The sequence below is a fragment of the Paramacrobiotus metropolitanus genome, unplaced genomic scaffold, assembly GCF_019649055.1.
Source record: "Paramacrobiotus metropolitanus isolate TYO unplaced genomic scaffold, Prichtersi_v1.0 Parri_scaffold0000021, whole genome shotgun sequence".
NCBI lineage: Eukaryota > Metazoa > Tardigrada > Eutardigrada > Parachela > Macrobiotidae > Paramacrobiotus > Paramacrobiotus metropolitanus.
The window spans coordinates 1,299,467-1,322,079 of record NW_026570241.1 but is presented as its reverse complement, the minus strand read 5'-3'; the positions used below and the strand labels follow the sequence as shown (position 1 = coordinate 1,322,079).

At 43.1% G+C, this 22,613-nt stretch overlaps 4 protein-coding genes and 1 long non-coding RNA gene across 9 annotated transcripts; 2 read left to right on the top strand and 3 right to left on the bottom strand.

The window, feature by feature from the left end:
- Window positions 1-961: 961 nt before the first annotated feature.
- LOC129586444 (uncharacterized) lies at window positions 962-3,199 on the bottom strand. Its single transcript, XR_008690127.1, has 3 exons — window positions 2,842-3,199; window positions 1,751-2,759; window positions 962-1,683 (listed from the first exon to the last, which is right to left on the bottom strand). It is a non-coding gene; the product is annotated as an uncharacterized LOC129586444 (long non-coding RNA).
- Window positions 3,200-4,775: 1,576 nt separating this feature from the next.
- LOC129586442 (uncharacterized) lies at window positions 4,776-10,076 on the bottom strand. Of its 2 annotated transcripts, XM_055479698.1 has the most exons (14): window positions 9,861-10,076; window positions 9,699-9,785; window positions 9,476-9,598; window positions 9,172-9,423; window positions 8,282-8,444; window positions 8,116-8,182; window positions 7,914-8,043; window positions 7,238-7,624; window positions 7,020-7,125; window positions 6,776-6,884; window positions 6,631-6,688; window positions 6,076-6,325; window positions 5,175-5,710; window positions 4,776-5,101 (listed from the first exon to the last, which is right to left on the bottom strand). In XM_055479698.1, exons 1-14 carry the CDS (start codon window positions 9,867-9,869, stop codon window positions 5,075-5,077), a joined length of 2,304 nt encoding a protein of 767 aa, XP_055335673.1. In that variant the 5' UTR covers window positions 9,870-10,076; the 3' UTR covers window positions 4,776-5,074. The 2 variants fall into 2 exon arrangements, with proteins under 2 accessions (XP_055335673.1, XP_055335674.1); XM_055479699.1 differs by lacking the exon at window positions 9,861-10,076 and having other exon boundaries at window positions 8,282-8,478; window positions 9,172-9,598; window positions 9,699-9,716.
- A 2,875-nt stretch (window positions 10,077-12,951) lies between these two features.
- Window positions 12,952-15,250, top strand: LOC129586443 (chymotrypsin-like protease CTRL-1). 3 transcript variants are annotated; one of them, XM_055479703.1, is made up of 5 exons: window positions 13,241-13,322; window positions 13,506-13,554; window positions 13,622-13,830; window positions 13,910-14,348; window positions 14,603-15,250. In XM_055479703.1, the coding sequence occupies exons 1-5, from the start codon at window positions 13,320-13,322 to the stop codon at window positions 14,953-14,955; spliced, it is 1,053 nt and encodes a 350-aa protein (XP_055335678.1). In that variant the 5' UTR covers window positions 13,241-13,319; the 3' UTR covers window positions 14,956-15,250. The 3 variants fall into 3 exon arrangements, with proteins under 3 accessions (XP_055335677.1, XP_055335676.1, XP_055335678.1); XM_055479702.1 differs by lacking the exon at window positions 13,506-13,554 and having other exon boundaries at window positions 12,952-13,322; XM_055479701.1 differs by lacking the exon at window positions 13,506-13,554 and having other exon boundaries at window positions 12,952-13,322; window positions 13,619-13,830.
- A 443-nt stretch (window positions 15,251-15,693) lies between these two features.
- Window positions 15,694-20,177, top strand: LOC129586447 (DIS3-like exonuclease 2). 2 transcript variants are annotated; one of them, XM_055479708.1, is made up of 14 exons: window positions 15,694-16,131; window positions 16,339-16,401; window positions 16,499-16,594; window positions 16,706-16,945; window positions 17,050-17,209; window positions 17,351-17,414; window positions 17,506-17,647; window positions 17,770-18,162; window positions 18,230-18,383; window positions 18,451-18,559; window positions 18,649-18,706; window positions 18,797-19,046; window positions 19,130-19,617; window positions 19,694-20,177. In XM_055479708.1, exons 1-14 carry the CDS (start codon window positions 16,093-16,095, stop codon window positions 19,712-19,714), a joined length of 2,277 nt encoding a protein of 758 aa, XP_055335683.1. In that variant the 5' UTR covers window positions 15,694-16,092; the 3' UTR covers window positions 19,715-20,177. The 2 variants fall into 2 exon arrangements, with proteins under 2 accessions (XP_055335683.1, XP_055335682.1); XM_055479707.1 differs by having other exon boundaries at window positions 17,770-18,168.
- LOC129586448 (uncharacterized) lies at window positions 20,146-21,333 on the bottom strand. Its single transcript, XM_055479709.1, has 3 exons — window positions 20,978-21,333; window positions 20,744-20,875; window positions 20,146-20,654 (listed from the first exon to the last, which is right to left on the bottom strand). The coding sequence occupies exons 1-3, from the start codon at window positions 21,120-21,122 to the stop codon at window positions 20,584-20,586; spliced, it is 348 nt and encodes a 115-aa protein (XP_055335684.1). The 5' UTR covers window positions 21,123-21,333; the 3' UTR covers window positions 20,146-20,583.
- Window positions 21,334-22,613: the final 1,280 nt, after the last annotated feature.

Here is a 22,613-nt window from a genome sequence, read left to right as displayed (position 1 = left end):
TTAAATTTTTGAAATCATGTTGGCGTGCCTACATGTACCATACGTACGTAGTACGTATGTACATATACTACATGCTGGGAAGCATTTCGCTTACAAATGGGAGCAGCACACTAACTAAGGGCATAACTAAGGGTCGCGGAATGAGTATGGGCAAAGGTCACGGGTCCGAATTGCGCAATTAAAGAAGACTGCAGCGATTTACCGCGACAGTTTAGAGAGTGGAGCAGTAGTATAAGTGATTATACTTTCATCACCTATGGCGGTCATACAAAAATACGAAGGTCCTACGAAAAGCCTAAATTATTTATTACCCTGTGCAACTGGCTCCTCGAGGCACTTGGCAGTTGGCACCGATGATTTATAATAAACCAGCATACAATTGTTGAAGGGACGAAAATAAAAAGTGGTGTGCCGCCCATACCGGTGACCTTTAGAGCAACGCTCGTATACGGACTGAGTTGACATATGTGTTTATCGTTGTTATGAACTTTCCGAGAGATGCGACCAAGTGTCTATAGATCCTGTAACTAAAGGCGTAATCGAGCACATCTGCCACATCGTCTGCCAGCTATATAACAGCGATGTCACAACGGGTAATAGCCATGGAAATTGAAGTGGCTTCGCGAGATGCTGGTGAAATGAGGAGTACGATCTCAAAAGATTTAATTAACGAGCCATTGTAGGGATGCAAATTGTAGTAATTTTAGGTGCTAGCAGTAAGGGTTCATGTGAAGCAAGCTTCTTCAAACAGATGTGAGTATTGTATTGTTTCGCCATTGTAAACAAACTTAGTTACTCAGAAATTAAGGTAGCAGGAGGTTTGCTTTCACATTCCACGAGCAGGCAAGATGTTATACATGCAGGCGGGGTTTTTTGTACACGTAGAGTAGTAGTTTTGGATATTAAGAGTATTGTACACAACCGAACGCTCATACAACGGGATGTGGTCTTTGCACCGGCCTTCCCTTAAGCGGGAATTACCAAAAAATGTTGAATCCGTCATAATACGCACAATAAGTGAGCCAATCGGTAATCATTAGACAAAACTTTCATTGCAATTCGCACCAGTTTCTTCAGCAAGAGTTCCTGTATGTGTAAATTCTGTGGCACTCTAGGATGCGGAAGAAGAAATGCCGTTCAACAACTTCGAATACCGGCATCTAGAGGGAAGCCGCATTCCAGCTGAACCGTTATGGCAGACACTACGCCACGGTAATCGCGGCGTGCGGCTTGGCCCAACAGTAGCAGCTGATTATCTTCTGACAAGTTAACTTACGACCAACGTGTGTTGTGTTTGGTATCGAAAAACTCAATGGTGCACGCGTGCTTGTAGTCAGTGTGTCTGCCGCCGCAAACGTATATTCGGTCCGTAACAACACACGCAGAATGCCGGAATCTTTGTTGCCGAAACGGCTCGATATCTTTCCATGCAGCACTGTCCAAGTTCAAACGAATACAACTACAGATAGATGTTGGAATGATTCGTCGTCGCTCTTGAAACTCCCACCCAGAATGTAAACGTATCCGTTAACCACAGCCAGCTCAAACCGGACTCGCAACGCTGGGAGCTCCGGCAAGGAGAACCATTCTTTAGTTGCCGTATCGTAGCAGTACAGGCTGCGTGATGTAGCATAAAAGATCTGTTCACCATATTTCGCCACAGCCAGTGCCACCGCACAAACTCTGCAACAGGAAGTACTTTGTTGCTGGCTTCTACGGCAGTATGCCCGCTGAAACTGTTAGCACTCACCTCATTTCGGATGGGGCTTGTAAAGACTTAATGCTGCCGGTAGACAGGTGTAGTACCTTAAAAAATTCATTGTTCTCCCAGAAATAGGCCTTGCAATTGATCACGATGGGGGGTGTGTACCGTATCTTCCTGGACGGCAACAGCTCACACCACGATCTGTCGCCCAGATTCCATAGGTATAGCGTCTCAGTCACATCCCCCGTGGCATTTATACGCTCTCTTATTATTATTAATGCTGTGTCTGTAGCCGCTAGGTGAGAGTGATAAGGATAAGAAAAGTTGGAAAAAATTGGTACACCAAGCACGTTTTGAACATAAAAAGAGCTAGTAAAAGGGTCGAATATTAAAAAATTTTGAACGTTTCGGAAGCCCAAGCGAAAGAATACTATAACTTCTTTTCCTGGGAGCATATGCAAAATATGTTTTGCGGATGCTCTCTTTGCGCTAACTGGATTCAAGCATGATCGGATCAGATCGGCTAAGTTGTCCTCGGTGTCAGCACTCACGAATGGAACGTAACCGTCGATCATCAGAGTGGCATAGCGCTGATTGCTAGCGTTGCTCTCAACAACAACAATATTATCATCTTTCACTAGTAGCTTTGTTGGTATACGTTTATAGCATTCTGTCATCTCCAGAATCATGCAGCTCAACCTAAAAATATCGCTTTTTCTTCCAGGTGTCTCTGTTCACTTTTCGGAAAATTTTTGAAGCATTTCGGGTGACATGTAACGCACTGTACCGCGTAAGTGCGAAATGTCTGCAGAACAAGTTGCGTTTTCTCGCATTAAAACTAAATCATCCAAATCACCGATGAGTAACTCTTCGTGGCGACAAGCCAACATCTTCACAAGAATGTTTCCCGGTTTTAAATCACCATGAATGATTCCGCTCTTATGCAGGAAGTGGAGTCCTTGAGTTAAATGCCTTGTAAAGCGTTTGACCTTTCCATAGCTATTTAGCAGGCTATGTGTTTTCTGTGCCTCTCTTAAAAAAGAAGCCAAATCACCTAAACCATAGTTTGTTTTTTTGCTTAGTTATAATACACAATGAAAGAAACAGTTACTGAAATAATTCGACCTTCAGGTTACCTTTATGGCAGTCCATTGCCAGCTCAACGGTCGCTCCAACGGAAGCTTTCGTGATTGTTACTTTGTGATAAACGACGAGATTGTCGTGAGCTAGTTCGGTAAGTTTCCGGAGTCTCTTCATCATCTTTATCCAGCTTTCTGAGTCAACAGCATCTTCGAAAGGAGTGCTAATGTGTTCCACTTTGACAGCTATTACGTTTTCTTCCGTGCAAGTACCACCATCTACTACCGTAGCCTTGTAAACAATGCCGAACGATCCCCTTCCCATAAAGCTGTCGTTAGAGTAGCGATACTGTAAGTTACTACCAATTTCCGCAGTTACTCCGTCTCAAGCTTCTGGACCTGTTTGGGCGAAGCCTTCTCGTTTGCCTTGATGGCAGACTTGACAGTCTCTGTGATTGCTCCCGATGAAGTCCGATCCACTTTTCGGGTCGTATTACTTTCTACATCCATTCTACATCTGACGGTAGACGGGCTGGATCTATGCGGAAACCGAACTTTGTCGGCATCCCAGGATTGGGTCGGTTTATTAACAACCAAGAAGCCTTCTGCTGTTACGGTATACCACTGCACCGTATACTAAACAAAATAGATTGAATTACCGGTTTTTTTCAGACTTATTTTGCAGGTTGCGCATGAGCATTTGTTATTTCAAACTAAAACTTTGCAGCACTTGCAGCAGCTTAAGAGACAAACACTCTTTGCAAATGGTCCACACACAGAAATTATAATTATACAAATGCACATGGACATTATTAACGAAGAAAGCCGCTTAGTTCTTTCCAACGTCTCTTTCGATGCCCTCGGAGAATTTCAGTGTTTTCAGCGTTGCCGGCGTAGTGGTTCGGACGACCTGTGTCTGCGCAATCGTTACTGGCTGCAGCCTGTCCCGCAGAGGAGCGCTGACGTCTTCGCTGCCTCGCTTGCCAAAAATTGCAGCCTCGCTTGAAGTTTTCCGCTGCATGTGCTGTCTCATTTCCTTGTGGTTGGAATTTTCCAGCTTCCATATGGAAATATAACGGTACATACGTGTTGGCGCCAAGAAACCACTTCACTATGGAGGCTGGCTATTTGATTCGGTTGCCGAACGTTGTATTTAATCTGCCAGTAAGCTTCTCGAAGTCGAACGAACCAGGATAATGTGTATACATTAACTATCACTTTTCCGAAGGAAGAAGGTATGGGAAAAGTGGAGTGCTAGGCGAGGACCGAGCCCCACGAAGATCTATGGTTTATACAAACCGCGAATGTGCTTTGGTTGAGCGGTCAGGCTGTTGGAACGGTTTTGCAGTAGTTTAATGACACGTTTAAACTTTGAACGAGACTGGAATTGCCGACCTTTTGAGACTTTTCGGTATTTATTGATTCCAAAGAAAATGCTAGAAGGTTACCACTAGCTCGAGGCGGTTACACAAATTTCTTGTGTTCCGGATCTGCTGCCAGATTCCGACATCCATGGAAATGCACACCGCTGCGCAGTATAGAAGCATGTGGAAGCCGTACGCTGTCGGCTTCGCGAGGCTGCTTCGACAATAATTTTTTAAAATAAAGCCATAAATCACCATACTTCGTGATAGTGTTATGTTTGGTTATGAATGTATTGGTATATCACCGAAAAGTGATTGCATATCGTCCACGACTCAATTAACTTTCTCAAATCAGTATCCAGAATTTTATGCGGTATGCGGTGTTCGTTTTGCAAATTAAATATTTGGTATGCAGCTTGCTCGTGGTGTATCCGGAGTCGCAGAGTGAGATCAGAATCTTAGTGATATGCTGATTGGTAATGTAACATAGGTGGCGATTGTGTCTGGGCTGCCAGCAAAATAAAATGACGCGAAACGCTTTTGGAGAAGTGGCCTTGTACGGAAACCTGTGTATTCCTTTCATTTAAAATTGTACGTGCAATATTTTGACTTTCTTTATGTTGCCTTTAGGCGGTTGTAGAAGCAAATATATGGTCACGTAAACGCTGCAAACAAAGATATTCTAACACTGTATTTTAGTTGTCTAAAACCCTGAAATTGCACGAGTAACAAAATGAATTCGATTCGAATCGGTAGCAGCATATCAAATCTGCATTAAGCCAGTAGAAATCAGATTACATGCAATCATTGGCGTAGGTGCTAAGGAAGCCAAGCACTGGAATTTCCGGACCACTGAATCGATGCATAGGCATGGCACGAACTGTAAGGAATGGCTTTTGGGAAGTTACATTATTCTTGATGTTGTACTAGGTTCCCTTGCCGGCGAAAACAACCTGTGAGGATACATAAACCAACTTTGAAGTTTGAACAACATGCCGCTACAGCGAACAAAGTACCATTGCGTACCGAGAATTCGCGGGGATCGATCCCAGTGGATGCCTCGAATTTGACACTCACCACGTCCCACACTTCCAGAGTTTCTGCATTGTTTTCCTCAGATGCTCGTTCTGGTGGTACTTCCGATTGGTCGTCTTTCTTCCACGTAATAATAAACTGATTCCACCTTGGACCACCATTATCGGCAGACAGCGCATGCAAACAGTTGGCTATGCGCTTATCTTTTCTGGATGACACATATGTCTTCTTACGTATTGCATAATCAATGACAAACACCTCCATGGCAAACTCAGCCGGAAGGATGCCGGTTATCACTGCCCGATGCGATTGCTGGGCGAAGGCGGGATTGTTTTTAATATAGTCCCCCATGTAAAGGTTCCAGTTATCATTGGCAGAGCATTTTGCGGCATCCTTGCGGTTGTTACAACGGTCAATAATGAGCTGGAGCTCATGACGACTGTACTCTTGACCAAGCAGCATACGGTGAACAACAATGTCGGCATACCGACGAATAGGAGACGTCATATGCGTATAATGTTCCATACCTACAGTACATCGTATGTTTTTAAAACTAAATACGAGATTTATAATATGCATTCTCTATTGCTGATTCTTAATTCTATAGATTTTTCTTCGCGTGTTTTTCAAATTTTTTAACGGGTAGTTTCAAACGATCTCCAGTATCACTGGAAATGCAAGTAATGGGTTTATGAAATTGGGAAAAAGGGTTCTCTTCAAGGCGTCAGACAAAAATGCGCTCTTGACGATGGCGTAATTGTAGCATCTCGCGACGTTCGATACAAAATACACCGTACTCTATCAATTGGTGACCTTTTCACACTTGGAAGCCCTCCCCGAAACAAACAAGGTACGGTAATGACTTGAACCTGCATTTTACACTAACACGTACCGAGGGCGTAATGGAAGCTGTCCTCATCTGCGGGATTCACATACTGAGCACTCTGCATCGCTTTGACGACCATGGCTTTGAGTGCCGCTTCGCTGATTGGATGAGACCGACACTGCTCTAACAAGGGGCGAATGTCGCCTCGAGACAGCGGAGTATGAACGTTATCAAATCCGCAGTTTTTGGCAGCGAGCTGCAGTGCATCAGTAAACGGTTCCCCATGGCGTCGCAGCAAACATTGATTGGGGTATTTCTGGAAATTTCCAATTTATTTTTTCATGGGTGTAATAATACCGAGCACTGCACTGACATCAAACTGTTTAGTATCTCGTGAGCCGTAAAGCACATTTTCGCCGTTCGCTTCGTATCAAAGAAAATAACGATAAGAATTGTACCTTCTTCGCAAAAAAAATGTTCGAATATATTTAGTCTAGTATCTATAAAGCGTTATCTTTTAGAATATGTTGCAACGGTACGCTTTTAATTGTGGAAGTGTGAATTTATGAACGCCTTCTTCACATTGCAAAAATCTGGTGTCTGATATTATTGTTAGTTTACCTTGAAAATCTTCTCTGCCGCCGTGCGATTGGTCAGTAAGGCCAGTTCTGCTATTATTCTGGAACATTTTTCAGTTTGTAAATGGACATCTGATGCGTAACGTTCACTACTGTATCATTATCCAGGAAATAATAAATAGGCTTACTCTTGGCTATCATACTGGAGTTTCTGTTTCATTTCCGTTTTTGTTTCCTCAGTCGGCCGAAAGTCCCACAGTTGCACTGGTTTACATTCACCCATGCTTATAGGCTGATCTGTAATACAAAATGGCTTTATACAGATAAATTTCTGGCTAACTTTATGGAAGGTACAAATTGTTAAGTTTCAGTAAATGAAAGATTAGTAAATTACATTATTTCATTTTTACCGGTTGCGTTTTGAACCGTTACCTTTTTCCCATCGAATGTGTCTTAGAACAGGGGTAATGGTTTTCAAGTTGCGGACGCTTCTTGTAAGTTGCATGTCATTTTGCCATATTTTTCCATCGATAATATCCTGTAAAGGTGTCTTAAGTCAGTTAAAATAAATACATAAGATTTGCTTTGGGATTTATTAGCTAGGTTGTGATGAAATACCACAGTACAATGTTAACATACGCCAGTAATACCTGCGCGTCCTCGTACGTCAAATCTGCACGACTACGAATTCGCGACTTGAAAAACCCTGATTGCTTTATTATTCTTCCGTTTGATGTGATATCGAAAATGATCGATATCGTGCGTCGGTCCTTTCCGGCAAGAAGCAAGCACTTTTCCACCAATTCTGCCGGCAGCATGGGTACCGTTTCGTTTTGCAGGTATACAGTCGTGCCCCGAGCCGAAGCATCCCGATCCAGCTCAGATTTTTTTGCGATGTAAGCACTGACATCAGCAATATGGACACCCACACGATAAATTCCGTTTCGTAGCTCGCATGAGACAGCATCATAATTGTCGGCGGCGTTTGGCGGGTCGATGGTGAAAGTCAACAGATTCGTCAGATCCAGGCGGTCAGTCTGAAAAACAGACACAACTGATCATAATGGAAATAACTGAAAGAAAAATTCAAAAAAAAACCAGGGAGTTAAAGATTATTTCCATGACCTTTACGTGTGTTCCACTGACTGTGCACTTTGAATTGGAAATGGAGTTTATACGACAATGAATGAACGGATTCTGTTTCTCTAGCTCGTTATCAGAGAGAGCGCAGCAATAATAAACACTGTTATTCGATCTAGAGCGTTCATTAATATTTAGTCTTAATCAGCTCATTTAGTCTTTTAGTGTGCAAATTTTCATACGAACATCGATGAATGGATCCAGTGGTTCGGGCTCCGAGTAATCGAAGATTTCTGTACTTATGTTGTTTTCCAGCATGATAGCCATCTTCCAAGTTTGAAAATCATCGCTATGACCCAAATCAGTGATACGGCAACTAAAAATTAGCAATCATGGCTGAATGAGTTCGTGTAAAAAAAGCCCATTGTTTGCTGCTAAGTAGTCTTACTGTTGTATGCCGTGTTGTATTCGCAACTCCACAAAAACCAGCGATTTTTTGATATGCTTTAACAGATCTGAAAGTGGATGGAAATATTTGAAAACATTTTCCAAATCTTCGTTAAAACGCCGTAGTATCCAATATGTAGTGTGAAACCGAGAACGGGAATACATACCTGGTTCGATCACGTCGCGGTGTATATCTTCCTCTTTCCGCGGCGTAGAAAAGCAAGTTCGCTCCAGTTTATAATAATCTGGTTTCCTTATTTTTAAATTCCGCAGCTGACCGACAGCATACTGAAAATCATCTTCCGACCCGCGTTGTATTACGTCGACAATCTGTGATGCATTCACGGTGCATTCAGAAATGTCACTACACAAAAAATATTTAAAACTTTACTAACTTTACGTTTAAGTTGTAACTGTACTGTCGAATAAAAGTTTACGTTTATGTTTTACTGTAAGTTTTAAGTGCTTTGAGTATTTATGGCTACCATAAAAATGTTGCGTTAGACCACATCGACTATTTCTCACACAATGTTAGTTTGATTACCTATAAACCTATCTGTATCTTCACAAAAATACTAGTACTGTACCTACCTACAAATCAAATTAAATTAATAAATTAAATTATTTATATTAAATTTGTAGCTTGACATTGAAAACAATTTCTCAAAAATTTTAGCTTGATTACCTATACAGTGAACCTACCTAGCTACATACCTACATAATTTCACTCGACTATGAACATAATTTCTCAAGAAGTTTAGCTTGCTTGTGTTTGGGAAAACCGCAGGCGATAGTTCCCGTGCATGCAAGGAACCATGTACCGGGTCACTTCCCTCAGTTAAAAGTACAGATAATGCAAAATTAATCCTGTCATCACTGGATTAAGCCAACATTTAAAATCTATAGCACATTGTCCTTTAAATCAAAATAATCCAGAAAGCGGTTAGCAGCGCCGCAACTTTACCCAGCTATTACAAATTCCCTTCAGAACCACCCAAGAACCAAATGATTGGTTCTTGTGCGTGATTGGTACGTGGTTGTTTTAGTTTGAACGTACCTCTCCGACCTTTTGAAACATGTATTCCGGAAATGCATTTAAATTGCACCGATACTGAATAATCTCCATCCACTTCTGTTGAACATTCTGTACTATTCTGTTTTTTGTTCGGTTTCGGTTTTGCTCTTGTTGTAAGAGCTGCGAATACGGTCTCTTGAGCAAGGCCATAATTTCTCGCTTCTCGAAAGCGGTCCCCAGACTTTCAATCCCAATTGTCCTGCTTAGGTCGTCCCAGTAGAAATTCAGTTTGGGCTGCCGCAGATATCATGGATTAGTCCGAAACACTGAATGAATGAGCGCTTACAAGAAAACTTCTCGGATCTTGAATAACCACTAGAACGCGGTCACCATGCGCAGCGTAGTTGCTGAAGTCACCCAGTATCACCACATCTTCCTTTATCCTTCTCTTCGTGATGCTATCTATCGTCTTCATAAATGAGAAACCAAATTTGTCAAACTCAACGAGTCAAAGCTTAAAAGGCTGCAATATTTTTGCTAAATAAATTCTTCTATGCGTTTGTACTCACATAACCTTGCCCTCGAAAATACGCTCGATTCTTTGTCACCTCCAAAGTTCCCTCTACTTGTTGGTTCACAAAAGAAATTTCAGGGCGCTGAAGCGAAATTATGTCAGTATGACAATCAGAATATACTCGTACATGTTTATTTACGCTGATTTACCAACATACCTGAGACATAATTTCGTTTTAAATCACAGTTAAAAATATTCCTTGTTGGTTAAATATTTGCAGCGCTGACAAATGATCGCGGTGCCGGTTTTGAAATCGGTAGCACAGAGCGGAATCTGGTGAAATTGCACAGTATCAAATAAGAACGACGACGGAAATACAAAGTATGAAATCAAAACAGAAACTGTAGAAGAGGCCACTTAGAAGTAATGTGATAGAAGGTGTAAGTGATGTAGCTTAATAGGCATTATTCTGGCCTGCTGATTGTAATAGTACGATAGCACATTGCTTCCGGCATCGACAGTGATGTCAGGATGAGATGGTACTTGTAGAATGTCTAATAATAATGACATTGTTATGTACTAGTGCTTATTGTTCGTACAGTACTTATACTGGTCTCAACCTGTTGATGTATTTTTTCCTGTGCGCACTGAAATGCTTGCCGTACAAAGCGCAATCTGCACAGCGGGACATGGCATATTAACTTTGCCGACATAAGTCACATAACTGCAAGTTTCGAGCACTGCATAAAATGTAACGTACTGTACTATCATGTAAGCGTTCAACTACCTTTTTTGAGAGGAGTTACTGCAATACTGCTTACTGCGCATTTTTCGGAACCGTCTGGCTAAAAATCCTGTTTCCGGCAACCACTCAAAACCGAGGAAATAAAACTAGTCCGGCTTCCGGTTTTCGTACAGCCCGTCTCAGAACTGGTTTATAGTGTTGACTTTGAGTTGACTGCTGCCCTGTAGCGGTACGGTTCGCCGATATCATGCATGAAAATAGCGGATGCCGGAAAGCGGACGTACTTTCATTTGTGGATTCCAGAGCGTACGCATACTGGCCATACCTCTGCTATACGGCAACAGTGGCGCTGTCACCTGGGGGTATTCAAACGTACAATTTAAGAGACGGATCATTATTACCGCTTGCCATGTATCCGCTTATTAATGTATCCGCTTGCCAATAACTCAAACGTACAATAACTGCGACATTAGTCATTCGAGGTCACTGTGCGCAAGGCGGTACAGTGAAACCTGGTTACTAAATACACCTTCGGTTAAAGCAAAACCGTATGCATTATCCAGGTGTATGTATTACACAGAGCTATATTACAGTATATGGGACGCGCCGGTTAAACTTTCCGCGTATGTAATTTTCAGGTGTATGTATTTACCGGTGTATGTAAAAGACAGGTTTCACTGTATGACATAATCGCTATGTCGTCCATGGCTGCTTTATCAGGAAATAGCGGGATAGGCAGCCGGCAACGTGAATGAGCGGAAATTTCTGCACCAGTACCCATTAGGTTGTCTATCATATTTTGTCGATTCATCGAAAATCAACGCACTTGCAGTGAGCTACTAATATATTTCATGAACTACTAACATATTGGTTTTATTTTACCTGTGGTACAACGTAATACCGTAACGTAATACAACGTAACATACTTAAATTTTAAGATAAGCGTTATTGTATAGTACCAACTCAAATGACAAGAAAAGACAAAGTGAACATAATTGTTGGAAAATTATCTATGCTGCTAGATTTAGCCTGCTTTCGTGTAGCCTTATGGTTTATGCCGACTCTGCACTGTTGTCATAATCAGGCAACACTTTTTCGAGGCAAGAACGTCTAATTTGCTTTCTTGGCAGCGTTGGGTTAGCTTATAATCAACAAATTAATCACAAAAGATTCGCAGATACCGCTCACTTCTATAAACAAACTAAATCTTGACATAGTGCAAAAATAAGTTTGCGCATAAGCACGCATAAGCGATATCAGTGGTGTACAATGGTCGCGGGTACATGTAAAAGTAATACGAGTTAATGTTACCGCTTCCGGACTCCACTGGGGGCACTGGAGCCCCGGCTGCTGGGAGGCTGGTGCTCTCTGTGATCGGCTGAGTGAGGTGACCGTGGGTCAGCGAAGCCAGCCGACCGGGGTCGGCGGAAGAAACGACCAGTGCCCTGCGCAACCGAAGCCCCTTTATTGAGCAAGTGCGAAATAACAGAAGAAGAAAACAGCAGGGTGTGGCGGGGTGGTAAAAGAACAGAGATCACTCGCGCGCACACGATATCGAAGGAGCAAAGACAGACAGCAATGAGAACTGCAGAACCATGCAATGCGAGCACACGAACAGTACCAAGTGCAAACAGCATGCCCGTGCGTACGGCGGCCGCTTTGATCTAAGCGCCACGGCGACGCGCAGCGCCACCAACAGACTCACGTAACTCGCAACACACGGCGCAAGGAGAGAGAGCGGGAGCGCATGTCCTCCAGCTAACATTAACATCAATTAACTCGTTAATTGTCATTTAAATATCTCGTGGGATCGGCTAAAACAGTAGAATGGTTTAAGATTACGGAAGCTGTGCGTTTTTGACCGTCGCACTCGCTATGATGCCGTCAAACGAGCTAGGCGAACACTAATCTCACCACTGGTGTGGATGAAATCCGTCTAAGACCTTGGCACCCGGCGAGCAGTGCACAGAAGTTTCTAACAATTTGCAGGAAGAGACAAACACAAAACAGCTGGCTTGCGAAATGCGCACAAAAAGCCACAGGGGTAACATGCCATTTCGTCGACCGTCAGTATGCCGAACAAACACGGTGCCCACGCGCCACGAAGTCGACCAGCGATCTAAACCGTCTTAGTTTTCTTCAGTTTCTTACTTTTCTCTTTAACAGGCACAAACGCAGGTACCTCATGTAACGAAATTACACTGATCGATAGCAAATGTTATTTTTCATTTTGGGTGTCGTTTTCTAGTGAATGTACTAAACGTACACAATTTTTCCGCGCAAAGTGAAAACTGTGAGTTCTGAGCGTGGAATACTATACGCCAGTGGTGCAAGCACTGTACCGTATAGCTTGAGAAGTGGGTTGCTAGAGATTGCTTTTTGCGGTTCGTTGATCTGGAAAGAAAAAGTGCCTTTGTCATTTGGCTGCATTACCATTACTGATGACACGTGAAAAACCATGACCATGCATTTTAGACCCCTGAGGCTTGATTGAACACTGTGGTATTGCACAGCGAAGCGCAAGTACTATGCGCGGTATGTGGTACGTTCCTGTGCATGGTGCAAAGCCGGGTGTTGCGTTTTGATCACCTACAAAGAACTGCACACCGGTGCTAAATAATATCATGATTTACCGCCGTAACCATGTTAGATTAATCAGCATGGGAACGCTGTCTGTACTGTACCAGTGTTTGGTTTTCCTGATAGTATGCCACACGGAAACGATAGTTGGCAAAGTGATCATTGCGCCTGGCGTTGATATTCACAAATTACCAGCGGAGAAGACCTGTATTCCTGATTCGCAGCTTCCCGCATCCGGAGTTCGTGGCCAGTGTCTGACGGTAGACGAGCTGGATCTGTGCGGAAACCGAACTTTGTCTGCATCCCAAGACTGTACCGGCTTAGACGGCAACCAAGAAGCCTTCTGCTGTTATGGTGATTAATACTCTTACACTGCACCATATATGAGAACAAAATGTACTTGCAAATGGTTGAATTGCCCTGTCTTTTGCAGGTTAATGTATGTATACTGTATAGTAATTATACATGGACATTTTATTATTTAAGACTAAAAATTGTATACCTACTTCGACGCTTTTCGCATTCTGGAAATTTCAGGAAAGAAATTCACGTGATTCTGTTGTGGAAGTGTCCGAAAGCGAAAAACGTGGAAGTAGCAGTTCCTCTGATTCTCTAACAGTAACAATGTATGTCACAGTAATACGGTTTAGCAGATTCAACGAGCACTTCAAACGAAAAAGCCACTGGTGTACGCGGTTCAACCAGCGCATTTTATCTTAATGCTGCTAGAGGATCGACACTGCATCAGCAGTGCGGTGTCCCCAACGGCGATTCGGAAATGTTCACCAACTCTCAGAAGACGTCAACCAAGATTGTCGGTGGAACCCTGGCGCCGAATGGTTCTGCATCGCTTTGTTGGCAGGTATCCACGCTGACGCAATGCATTGTGACGACCTTACATTTAACTGTTCCCGTATCCACGAAAATAATAATTTTTGAAGGTTTCAATAACCATCCAGAATAAGCGCACCAACGCCGTATCGGCTTGTGGCGGGAGTATCGTGGGAATGTGGACCGTCATCACTGCCGGACACTGTGTCGTCTCCTCCACGATCGCTAAATTCAACCAATCGGAATTAGATATCATCGTGGCCATCGGCGTGATCTCCAGGAACACCGGCGTTCCGGGTCTATCGCTGTATCCGGACTATGTGCACGGGTGTGCACAGGCCATTCATGTCCAGCAAGCCATTCCCCACCCCAAGTTCCTCCGCACCATCGGCGACAACGACGTCGCCGTGCTCATTCTCAAGGAACCCATTGATTTCCGGGCACGTGCCAACTGCGCGTGTCGACTATGCCTGGAAGACGCTTTAACACCGCAACCGGGCGACATGTGTATAACATCGGGTTTCGGACGCACCGCGGACCCAGATTCAGGTACTACGAAAACAAAACTATAATGGAAAACTCAAAAAAGGGATGCTGGTCGGTTGCTGCTACTTTCAGAGTTCTTAATAATAAAACTAGCAACCAGTGGGCAGCAGGAACATACAGCATGCAGTGCGTATACGTCCTTCGAACACACAGTTACTTGTTTGCGCAATATGCGTTTAAAAAAGACGCCTACTGTTTTTTATATTGTTCCGTACTTAAATTAACTGGCCAAAAGCATTTCTTTTGGGAAATATCAGGTGCGTCTGCAGCTGGGCCAGCCGTGATTCCTTTAAGTTACGTTTCCGTGCCAATACTGGACCCGGATGTGGATGACTGTGCTGGTGCCGTCGATTTCGTAACCGGCGCTCAGACCAATACGAGTACCACGATTTGCGCTGGCGGTGTGGTGGGACATGATGCATGCAACGGTGACAGCGGTGGACCCCTGTTTTGTTTGGATAAAAGGAGCGGTGTGCAGTATTTAGCCGGGATAGTGTCGTCAGGGGACGGCTGCGCTCAGGGTGTGGGGACATTGTACACTAAAGTTGCGCCGTTTTTGTCGTGGATATTTAACCAGGCACCACTTGGTGACCTGACTGTGTTCGTGTAACTATTTTTTTATTTTTAAATTTTTATTAGCATGTTTTACTTCCGCTCCTGGTTTTTTGTTACTGAAGGGGTAATTGTTTAGGAAAAAATTATCTGGATTCGTGAATTGCTTATGATTTTTGCGTTTGCTGGCGACAATAGTGGTCTTTGGTTATCCGTTATCGAAAATCTAATGCGATGTCGGCAATAATTCAAGATGAAACATGTGCACTGCGCACTACTTGTGTCACAGTTTGCTTTAATACCCGCACCTCTTGTTTTTTTGTACTTGTATCATTGCCAAAGATGAAAGATGATGAGGCTCTTCAACCTTCAATCAACAGAATACTAAATGGAACTAGACGGCGCTGTAACCGGCTATGTGTAGTGCGCAGACAACACTTTCCTCAGGTAACGAAAATGCAGCTTCTAGTTTTACGCGGATCTTGCTTTCTACACCATTAGTTACCGTAAACGTGCACAGTAGCACGATTGTTAATTTCGGTCAGCTGATGATGACATTCTTCAGCTACGTGCATACCCAACTAACCGCTGATACCGCAAAGCGGGGATCGTTAAAATTCTGCCAACTGGAATAACTTGTTCTTACACTTTGTTTGTGCTTGTGTAATTCTTTCTATCAGCAAACGGACGTATAAAATCCGTCTACGTGGATTTACAACCAGATTATTACTCATTCTGACATCACCGAAGTTGATAGCTACAGATTTCGATAACCACTTCTGAGCTCGATGTATTGTAAGCAAATGCTTAAGCGTGCACAAATGTATCGGTAGACTGCGTGACGGCACGCACTACCGTTTTGACTAAAAATAACGCTTATCAGTTAGTATAAACAGACAGCACGGATAACGGCGCTAAATTTTGACATTTAGATTTATATACCGCAAACCACCTTGTTGCTTATGTTGAGAGCGGTCAGCTCCAGATACTGGAATTGAATGTTTTACAGCACCGCTTATTTGTAACTCTTGACAACAGCCTCAGCATTCCCCAGAATTTCGGTTGCTTCTACGCTTTATCACGGTTCTGAACGCTGACTATCGCATCAGCTACAAATAACTACTCAGACAGTTCATTTTCTTGTGTGTTAAATTTTGCACGTGTTGTTATCGGGATTCGGGAATAAGTCGGCAAAATGCTTGCAACATATCATTCTCAATTAAATCAGCAGCAGGTCAGTTTCGTTAGCTTATTACCTGGATATGAGATCTGTTTATAACTTTATTGTTTTTTGTGACGCTGCTCCGAAGCGTTTGATTAGGCATGTCCTTGAGAAATCTGTTACTTCGCAAGCCATCTTACTATCATTTAATATGAGTGCAGTAATGTTTTGGATTCTTATAAATTCGACAACTAAATGGAACAGCATGTGCTTTACCAGGTTGTGCGTGGAACACTGGTCGTGGTCGGACCCGAGCTTGCCTTTGTGCACGTTCAGGGCCAAGTAAGGCAAAGCGTTTACTGCTGCATAGTAATCTAGCATATATGATATACTATATAGATGGCGGATGGCATGTGTAAATGTATTACATATATTGCAGGATGACGACGTGCTGATTTCCGGCTTGACCAACCGTAAGGGCGCGCTGAATGGTGATCAAGTGGACATTGAATATCTTCCAACCAGAGACTGGACGGTACGTAAGACTGAACACTTTTGCACGTATAGAACATACGTACAGCGACTTAGAAATTGTATTTTATGGAATAACGAAGATTATTAAATGTATAATTATTCATTTATGCAGCCAAAACTGGAATATTATTGGGATGAGATTGCACAAATACTGCGCATCACTAGCCTTGGTACAGCATTCCTGAAAGACGATCTGCGACGACTAGTGTCGACTGCCCATGGAACTTATATTCCTAAACTGCAGTTCATGTCATCCCAAACCATTCAACAGAAATGGATGCAGCTTCTTCAAGCGTGCAACTGGATTCCCAGAGATTACTTTCAATCACATCTGTTTAAAAAAGCCGGCAAGGTACTGCTTCTTGTTTAAGTATACTGTATAGGTACATAACCAAGATTAAATTCCGATACTCGTACAAAACTGCGCATGACCATAAATAATTGCGAACCATCTAGGTGAAAACTGTACTGTCGAGCAGCGCGGGCATCGAGAAAGCTGTTGGACAATTGCATTCACCGGAAAGGGGCTCGTTAACAGTTGTCTATAATCTGAAACCAACGACATTTCGCACGACATGGTCCGGTGAAAAGATACCTAAAGAATTGATTGACGCCGGTAAAGACGTGTTATTACGCATGAAAATTATTGTAACGTAAGGTACTGTAACTACATATAGTCAGAATGTAGCGAAGTTGGGCTGGGATTTCATTTCTTCTGAAAATAGCAACTACTGTGCAACTTTTAATTTGATTGTAGAACTATTGGGCAAGATGAATTCCTCATTAGTCTACGTGGAATTCAACAAGAACCTCCTTAACGGGTAGCGAAATTACAGCTTGCCGCACGCTGAATCGAACTTTAGGCTTTGTCCTTTCAGAAAGTAATCTCTGATAAAAGCGCTTACTGTTTAGTTCTAAAACTGTGAGCGACGTTGGCCAAACTGAGAACTTAACAACATGGATCAAAGCCATTCTATTAGAGAACGGCATCAGCAGTACCAAACTAGACAGCCTTAGCCCGCCAGAAAACCTTCAATTGGCAAATCAAATTGAGGTACGGAAAACTAATTGCATAACTACGTAACTTGGCTTACTATGACATCTTTCGCTTCATGTTCACGTACCTAAAACACAGTCACACATATTCAATGTGATGTACTGTATTTCTCCCGCTAGGCCGATCGAAGGGATTTATCCGATTTGGTCGTCTTCACCATAGACCCACCGAGTTCGGTGGACATTGATGACGCCTTGTCGTGCATTCGGTTACCCAATGGCAACCTGCAGATAGGCGTGCACATTGCCGATGTGAGCCACTTTATCCAGGAAGGCTCACCCGTCGACAAAGAAGCCCGTGCCCGCGGCGCTTCACTCTTCCTACAAAATAACAAAGTAATACACATGCTGCCAGAAGGATTTGTCCAGAGATGTTCCCTTCTGCCGGCCGTGCCGCGCTACGCCGTGTCGGTGTTGTACGAAGTAACCCTGAGTGGGCACATCATCAACACATCAAAATTCTTTAAATCGCTCATCTGCAGCCGCGCCAGACTAACGTACCAACAAGCACATGTACAGGTATTGTACCTATCAAAATCAAACTGATTGAAAATGTCTGTTTGAAAGGGTAAGTTGACAGGCTCTCATCGATCGCGAGCGTGAGTACTCCCCATCTGAGCTGAAGATGGACGTTACAAAGGTCACGGTTAACCAGGATTACAAGTCTATTGTTGAGAGTCTTCGCGATTTGGATGCTGCAACACAGTGTCTTCGAGCGATTCGTTTCAACAGAGGTGCGAGGAAAAGTTCGTGCTTTTTTTCCCAGGAACACTGCCTTACAAATGGATGTGTTCGTTGCAGATAAACCAATTAGAATTGAAGGAATGAAATCGCAAAGTCTTTATGAGTTCCAGCTAACCAACGGCAACATGGTACAAGCGTCCAAACTTCAAGAATACCGCAGCGAACAGTATGCTTTCAAGCTGGGAGTTATCCTCTTTTATAAATTTCCCCATGATCACTAATGTAGTGTATGTTTAATTAAATTCTTCTTGTTAGGCTTATCGAAGAACTGGCCATCCTGACCAATTACACTGCAGCGCGCGAAATTTATACAGTAATACTTATATTATTATTTTGGCCAAATAAGTAGGTCATATTGCGCAGACGCAGTCTATTATTCCTATATCATCAAAATTTTTTAAAGAAATTCCCAAACAACTGTCTGCTTCGTCATCATCCCGGGCCTAACCGTGATGCGCTGCAGCTTCTAAAAAAGAACTGCAAACTGCTTGGACTGGATATCGACGTCGGTTCGCGCGATGGCCTTCATGGGTTCTCCGACGGAAATCGTAGTCGCTCAGTCAACGCTGCATTCTTCGCAATGCTGGTCAAGTCCTTTAAGAAAGAGGAATACGTGCGACCGGCAAACGGGAACTATTCGCATTACGCTCTTGGTAAGGAACTGCCAAATTCTGCATATCTAACATCCATAACGAAACTGCTTTGCGGATAACGATGCCGTTTTACTTTCATACAGGTATGGAATATTACACCCACGCGACATCACCGATTCGTCGGTACGCCGACATTGTCGTCCACCGAATGCTCTTCAACAGCCGACCTTTCGACGCAAACACTTTAGACGATGTCATCAAAACCTGCAATCAACGCACCGCAGCGGTGAAGAACAGCCAAGGCGACGACTGGACTTTGTGCCTTGGGTGGGGGTTGAAACAAAATATCCAGTCGTTACGACAACCGCAGCTAGCGGTGGTCGTTGGTATCTACCCGGCCGAATTTACCTTAGAAGTTCTCATTGTTGAGTATGCCGTGCGTAGAAAGATCCTCCCGCGAAAAGATCCCAATGTTCGAGGCTGCTCGCATAGCCTGGGAACCGTCCGCAGTGCCGCTGATCACATCTTGAATATTGATTGGAGGAACGGGCGGCGAACGGCTGTGTCAGTGTGGGATGAAATTAAGGTCATGCTCACATTTTCCGATGGAATCGATCCTAGAAACTTTAAGGTACGTTCAACGCTATTCTCCTCCATAACAGAGCCACAATCTCTGTACAGTAAATACCTTTACTGTTTTTTTCCAGATTTTGCTTGTGGAAGGATAATCTAACAGGTTAACATATCCCTGGATGCGGTGCAACCGGGAAGACTAAAAGTTGGGCGAAACGGTTTAGAGTTTAGACCACAACTAATGCTTTCTTTTTTTGCCATATGTATCTTCGACTTTTATTTTGTTTTCAACTGCACCAGGCTTGCAGCTACATTTTTAAAGAAAACCTAGCGCCGAACAATACAGGTAGTGGTTACTTACTAGTTATTATAAGTGACTGACCAATATTATGCTATAAATATCAACATTTTGTAAACGGTTACTGCAGTTTTTGTCTATTGCTGTACAGCCTTGGTAATTTTTGTTTCGTTTCACGATATGCTTTGTCTAGTACAGCGAATATTTTCTTCCCATCGCCATTTTCTGCAGGTTTACATGAAAGTTTGCTGTCACGCATTTCATCTCTATTTTTATGAACCGGTATGTGCGATAAATAACAAAATTAAGGACAAAAAAGTGCAGAGTACAGAGTACTGCAACTTCTGCAGCATAATCTGTAGAAGCGCCAAATTCCGTACCTATGCAGTATACTCTCTAAACGTTGCTTACTGCATTTGACGTCCGCTTATCAGCGAAAACTACTGTTGTGCATGCTAAAGCGAGTTGGCTGCGGGCAGGTAAGTACAATAACAGGTTTCCACCGAAAATCAGTAAACATGTTTACGAACATCACGGATGTCGACCACGCGAACACAAAAAAACAATGCCGGTGTTTTTTTGCCACTGTACGCGAAAGCGCTTATGTAAGCTAAACAACGAGAAAAACAGTGTTTACGTGAATAGAGAGTTCAGCAAGACAGACAGCAAGTATGTACAGAAGAAACACATCTCGACAGCTCGATATAAGGTCATAGCTCGGTTTTGCTAGCCCGGCGAGATATCTGTTGGAGTGCAGATACAGCACTGGCTGGCGCTAGTAGGATTGATGGGATGAGCTGCAATTTCAGACAATTTAGTAAACGAAAATAATTAATAATAAAAGAATTTAATTAATTATGCTGCGGTCGAACTGGAGCGTAGCTACCTGGCCGGCAGTTGGGGGCGCATAACACCATGGCGCAGATGTTGGTGGGGGGATTCGGGCCACCACCGCCGTTACAGGATGGGCATCCTGGGCACTGGCCGGTTCCGCCAATGACGGCGCTTTGGGCGGTACCTGTCACACACACTGATTCAATTCGGCAAGACATTTCGAAGAAATCATAAGGACAATCATAAGTTTTAAGCGCATAAATTACAGCGCGTCTGCTTGATTTACCTGCAGCAGCGAATTGCGTGGGAACACACTGAGCACATAGCACAAGTGGACACTGCGGCTGAGCGATGGCTAATCCTTGGGATGCTACCATCTGCATCAACCCCAGGGAAATCAGTATGACGACAAATATGCTGTGGATAGCCATTGTTAAATGTGACCGAATAGCAGAGATTGCTGGTTGCCGGCTTCCGATGGGAACACGAATTGTAGACCTTAGAAATAGGCTGAAAGATACAATTTCCTCAAGTACGAAACTGCAACGTAAAATAAGGCTGCAAAAAATATTTTATCTGCAAGATATACTGACATGTGCAAAAAATGCCGAACAATTGAGAAAGCCTGACTGCGCGACAACTTTGTATTATACGAGTAGCAACTGCAGATGTACTAGTCGACCGTACTTGTAATTTGGAAACTTACACACACGGTACACGGTTAGACACACGGTTAGTGGCTACGTCGCATATGGTGAACACAACCGTATTGCACGAGAAGCTGCATTTAATTTTATAATGCATGCGAGAATTAATACTACTTTTTTAGCTTGTTTTGGTTTTGGTTTGCTTTATTAACGCTCTACCGATACATAGCTAAAATTACACACTTTATAACGGAATTACATACACCTCCTGCGCAGTACATGGTTAAACGAATGCTGATGCGTAACCGTGTCTGAGCCAATACCAAAGTAATTAGTGTTTATTCGTTTAACAGTTAATGTTTACTAGGTTATGGATACCGCCCACAGAAAAACGCCCACAGATGCTTGGGACACGCATCTATGAGAGTTTACTAAACGACCCCATCCTACGAGTAGCCGATGATTGGAATACCACTTGGTGTCCAGATTAATTAGATTAGATTAGTCCTACTCTAGTTAGCATGCAATAATACGCATGGAACTGATGTAAGCATACAGTAGTATTTGTGCTGAAATAGTGAAATTCAGGTCGTCGTTGGCGCGTTACATAAGCGCCATGCTTAGCCACAACATCACACTCCAGCCGGCCGACGGCAGCGACTTTCTCTTCATTTTTCGACTTTTTGAATAAGTTGCGTTACTGCAAAGTGCACAGTTGTGTCTTCGCAGAATTTTGCCGTTATAAAGATTTGTAATCCACTATCGTCGACGAGGCATGGTTCCACAGATCGCCAGTCGCACGGAGACGGGTCTAACCAGCGGAGAGCATAGTAACTTCTAATTTGCAGTGGTACGCGATCGACTTGTCTACATGAAGTCATAGCTGGTCTTCCGTAACGGACAGAAGTTAACCAAAGCATTGGAGCTGAATTAGAAAGACCTTCGCTTCGTTTCGGTCAAATCAATTGGCTGTATTTGCACTTGTGCGAACACTAATCACTACTTACTTATTGGTTTGTATCTGTCTGTACGTATCATACGGTATAATTATTGTACGAGAAACTCCAGACTTTATTGAATGCAACAGTTATTACAGATTAACTGAATTGACTTTGTTGAGTAACTTTGAGAGTAACTTTGTTGACTTGCCTCTGTTTTGTACCATCAACAACTACAGATAGCAGAAACTATACATTTGGCGGATAGGTGTGCTGTATCATATGCCAAACGCCAATTTATTATTATGCACTTAAACAACGGACACAGTACACGAAC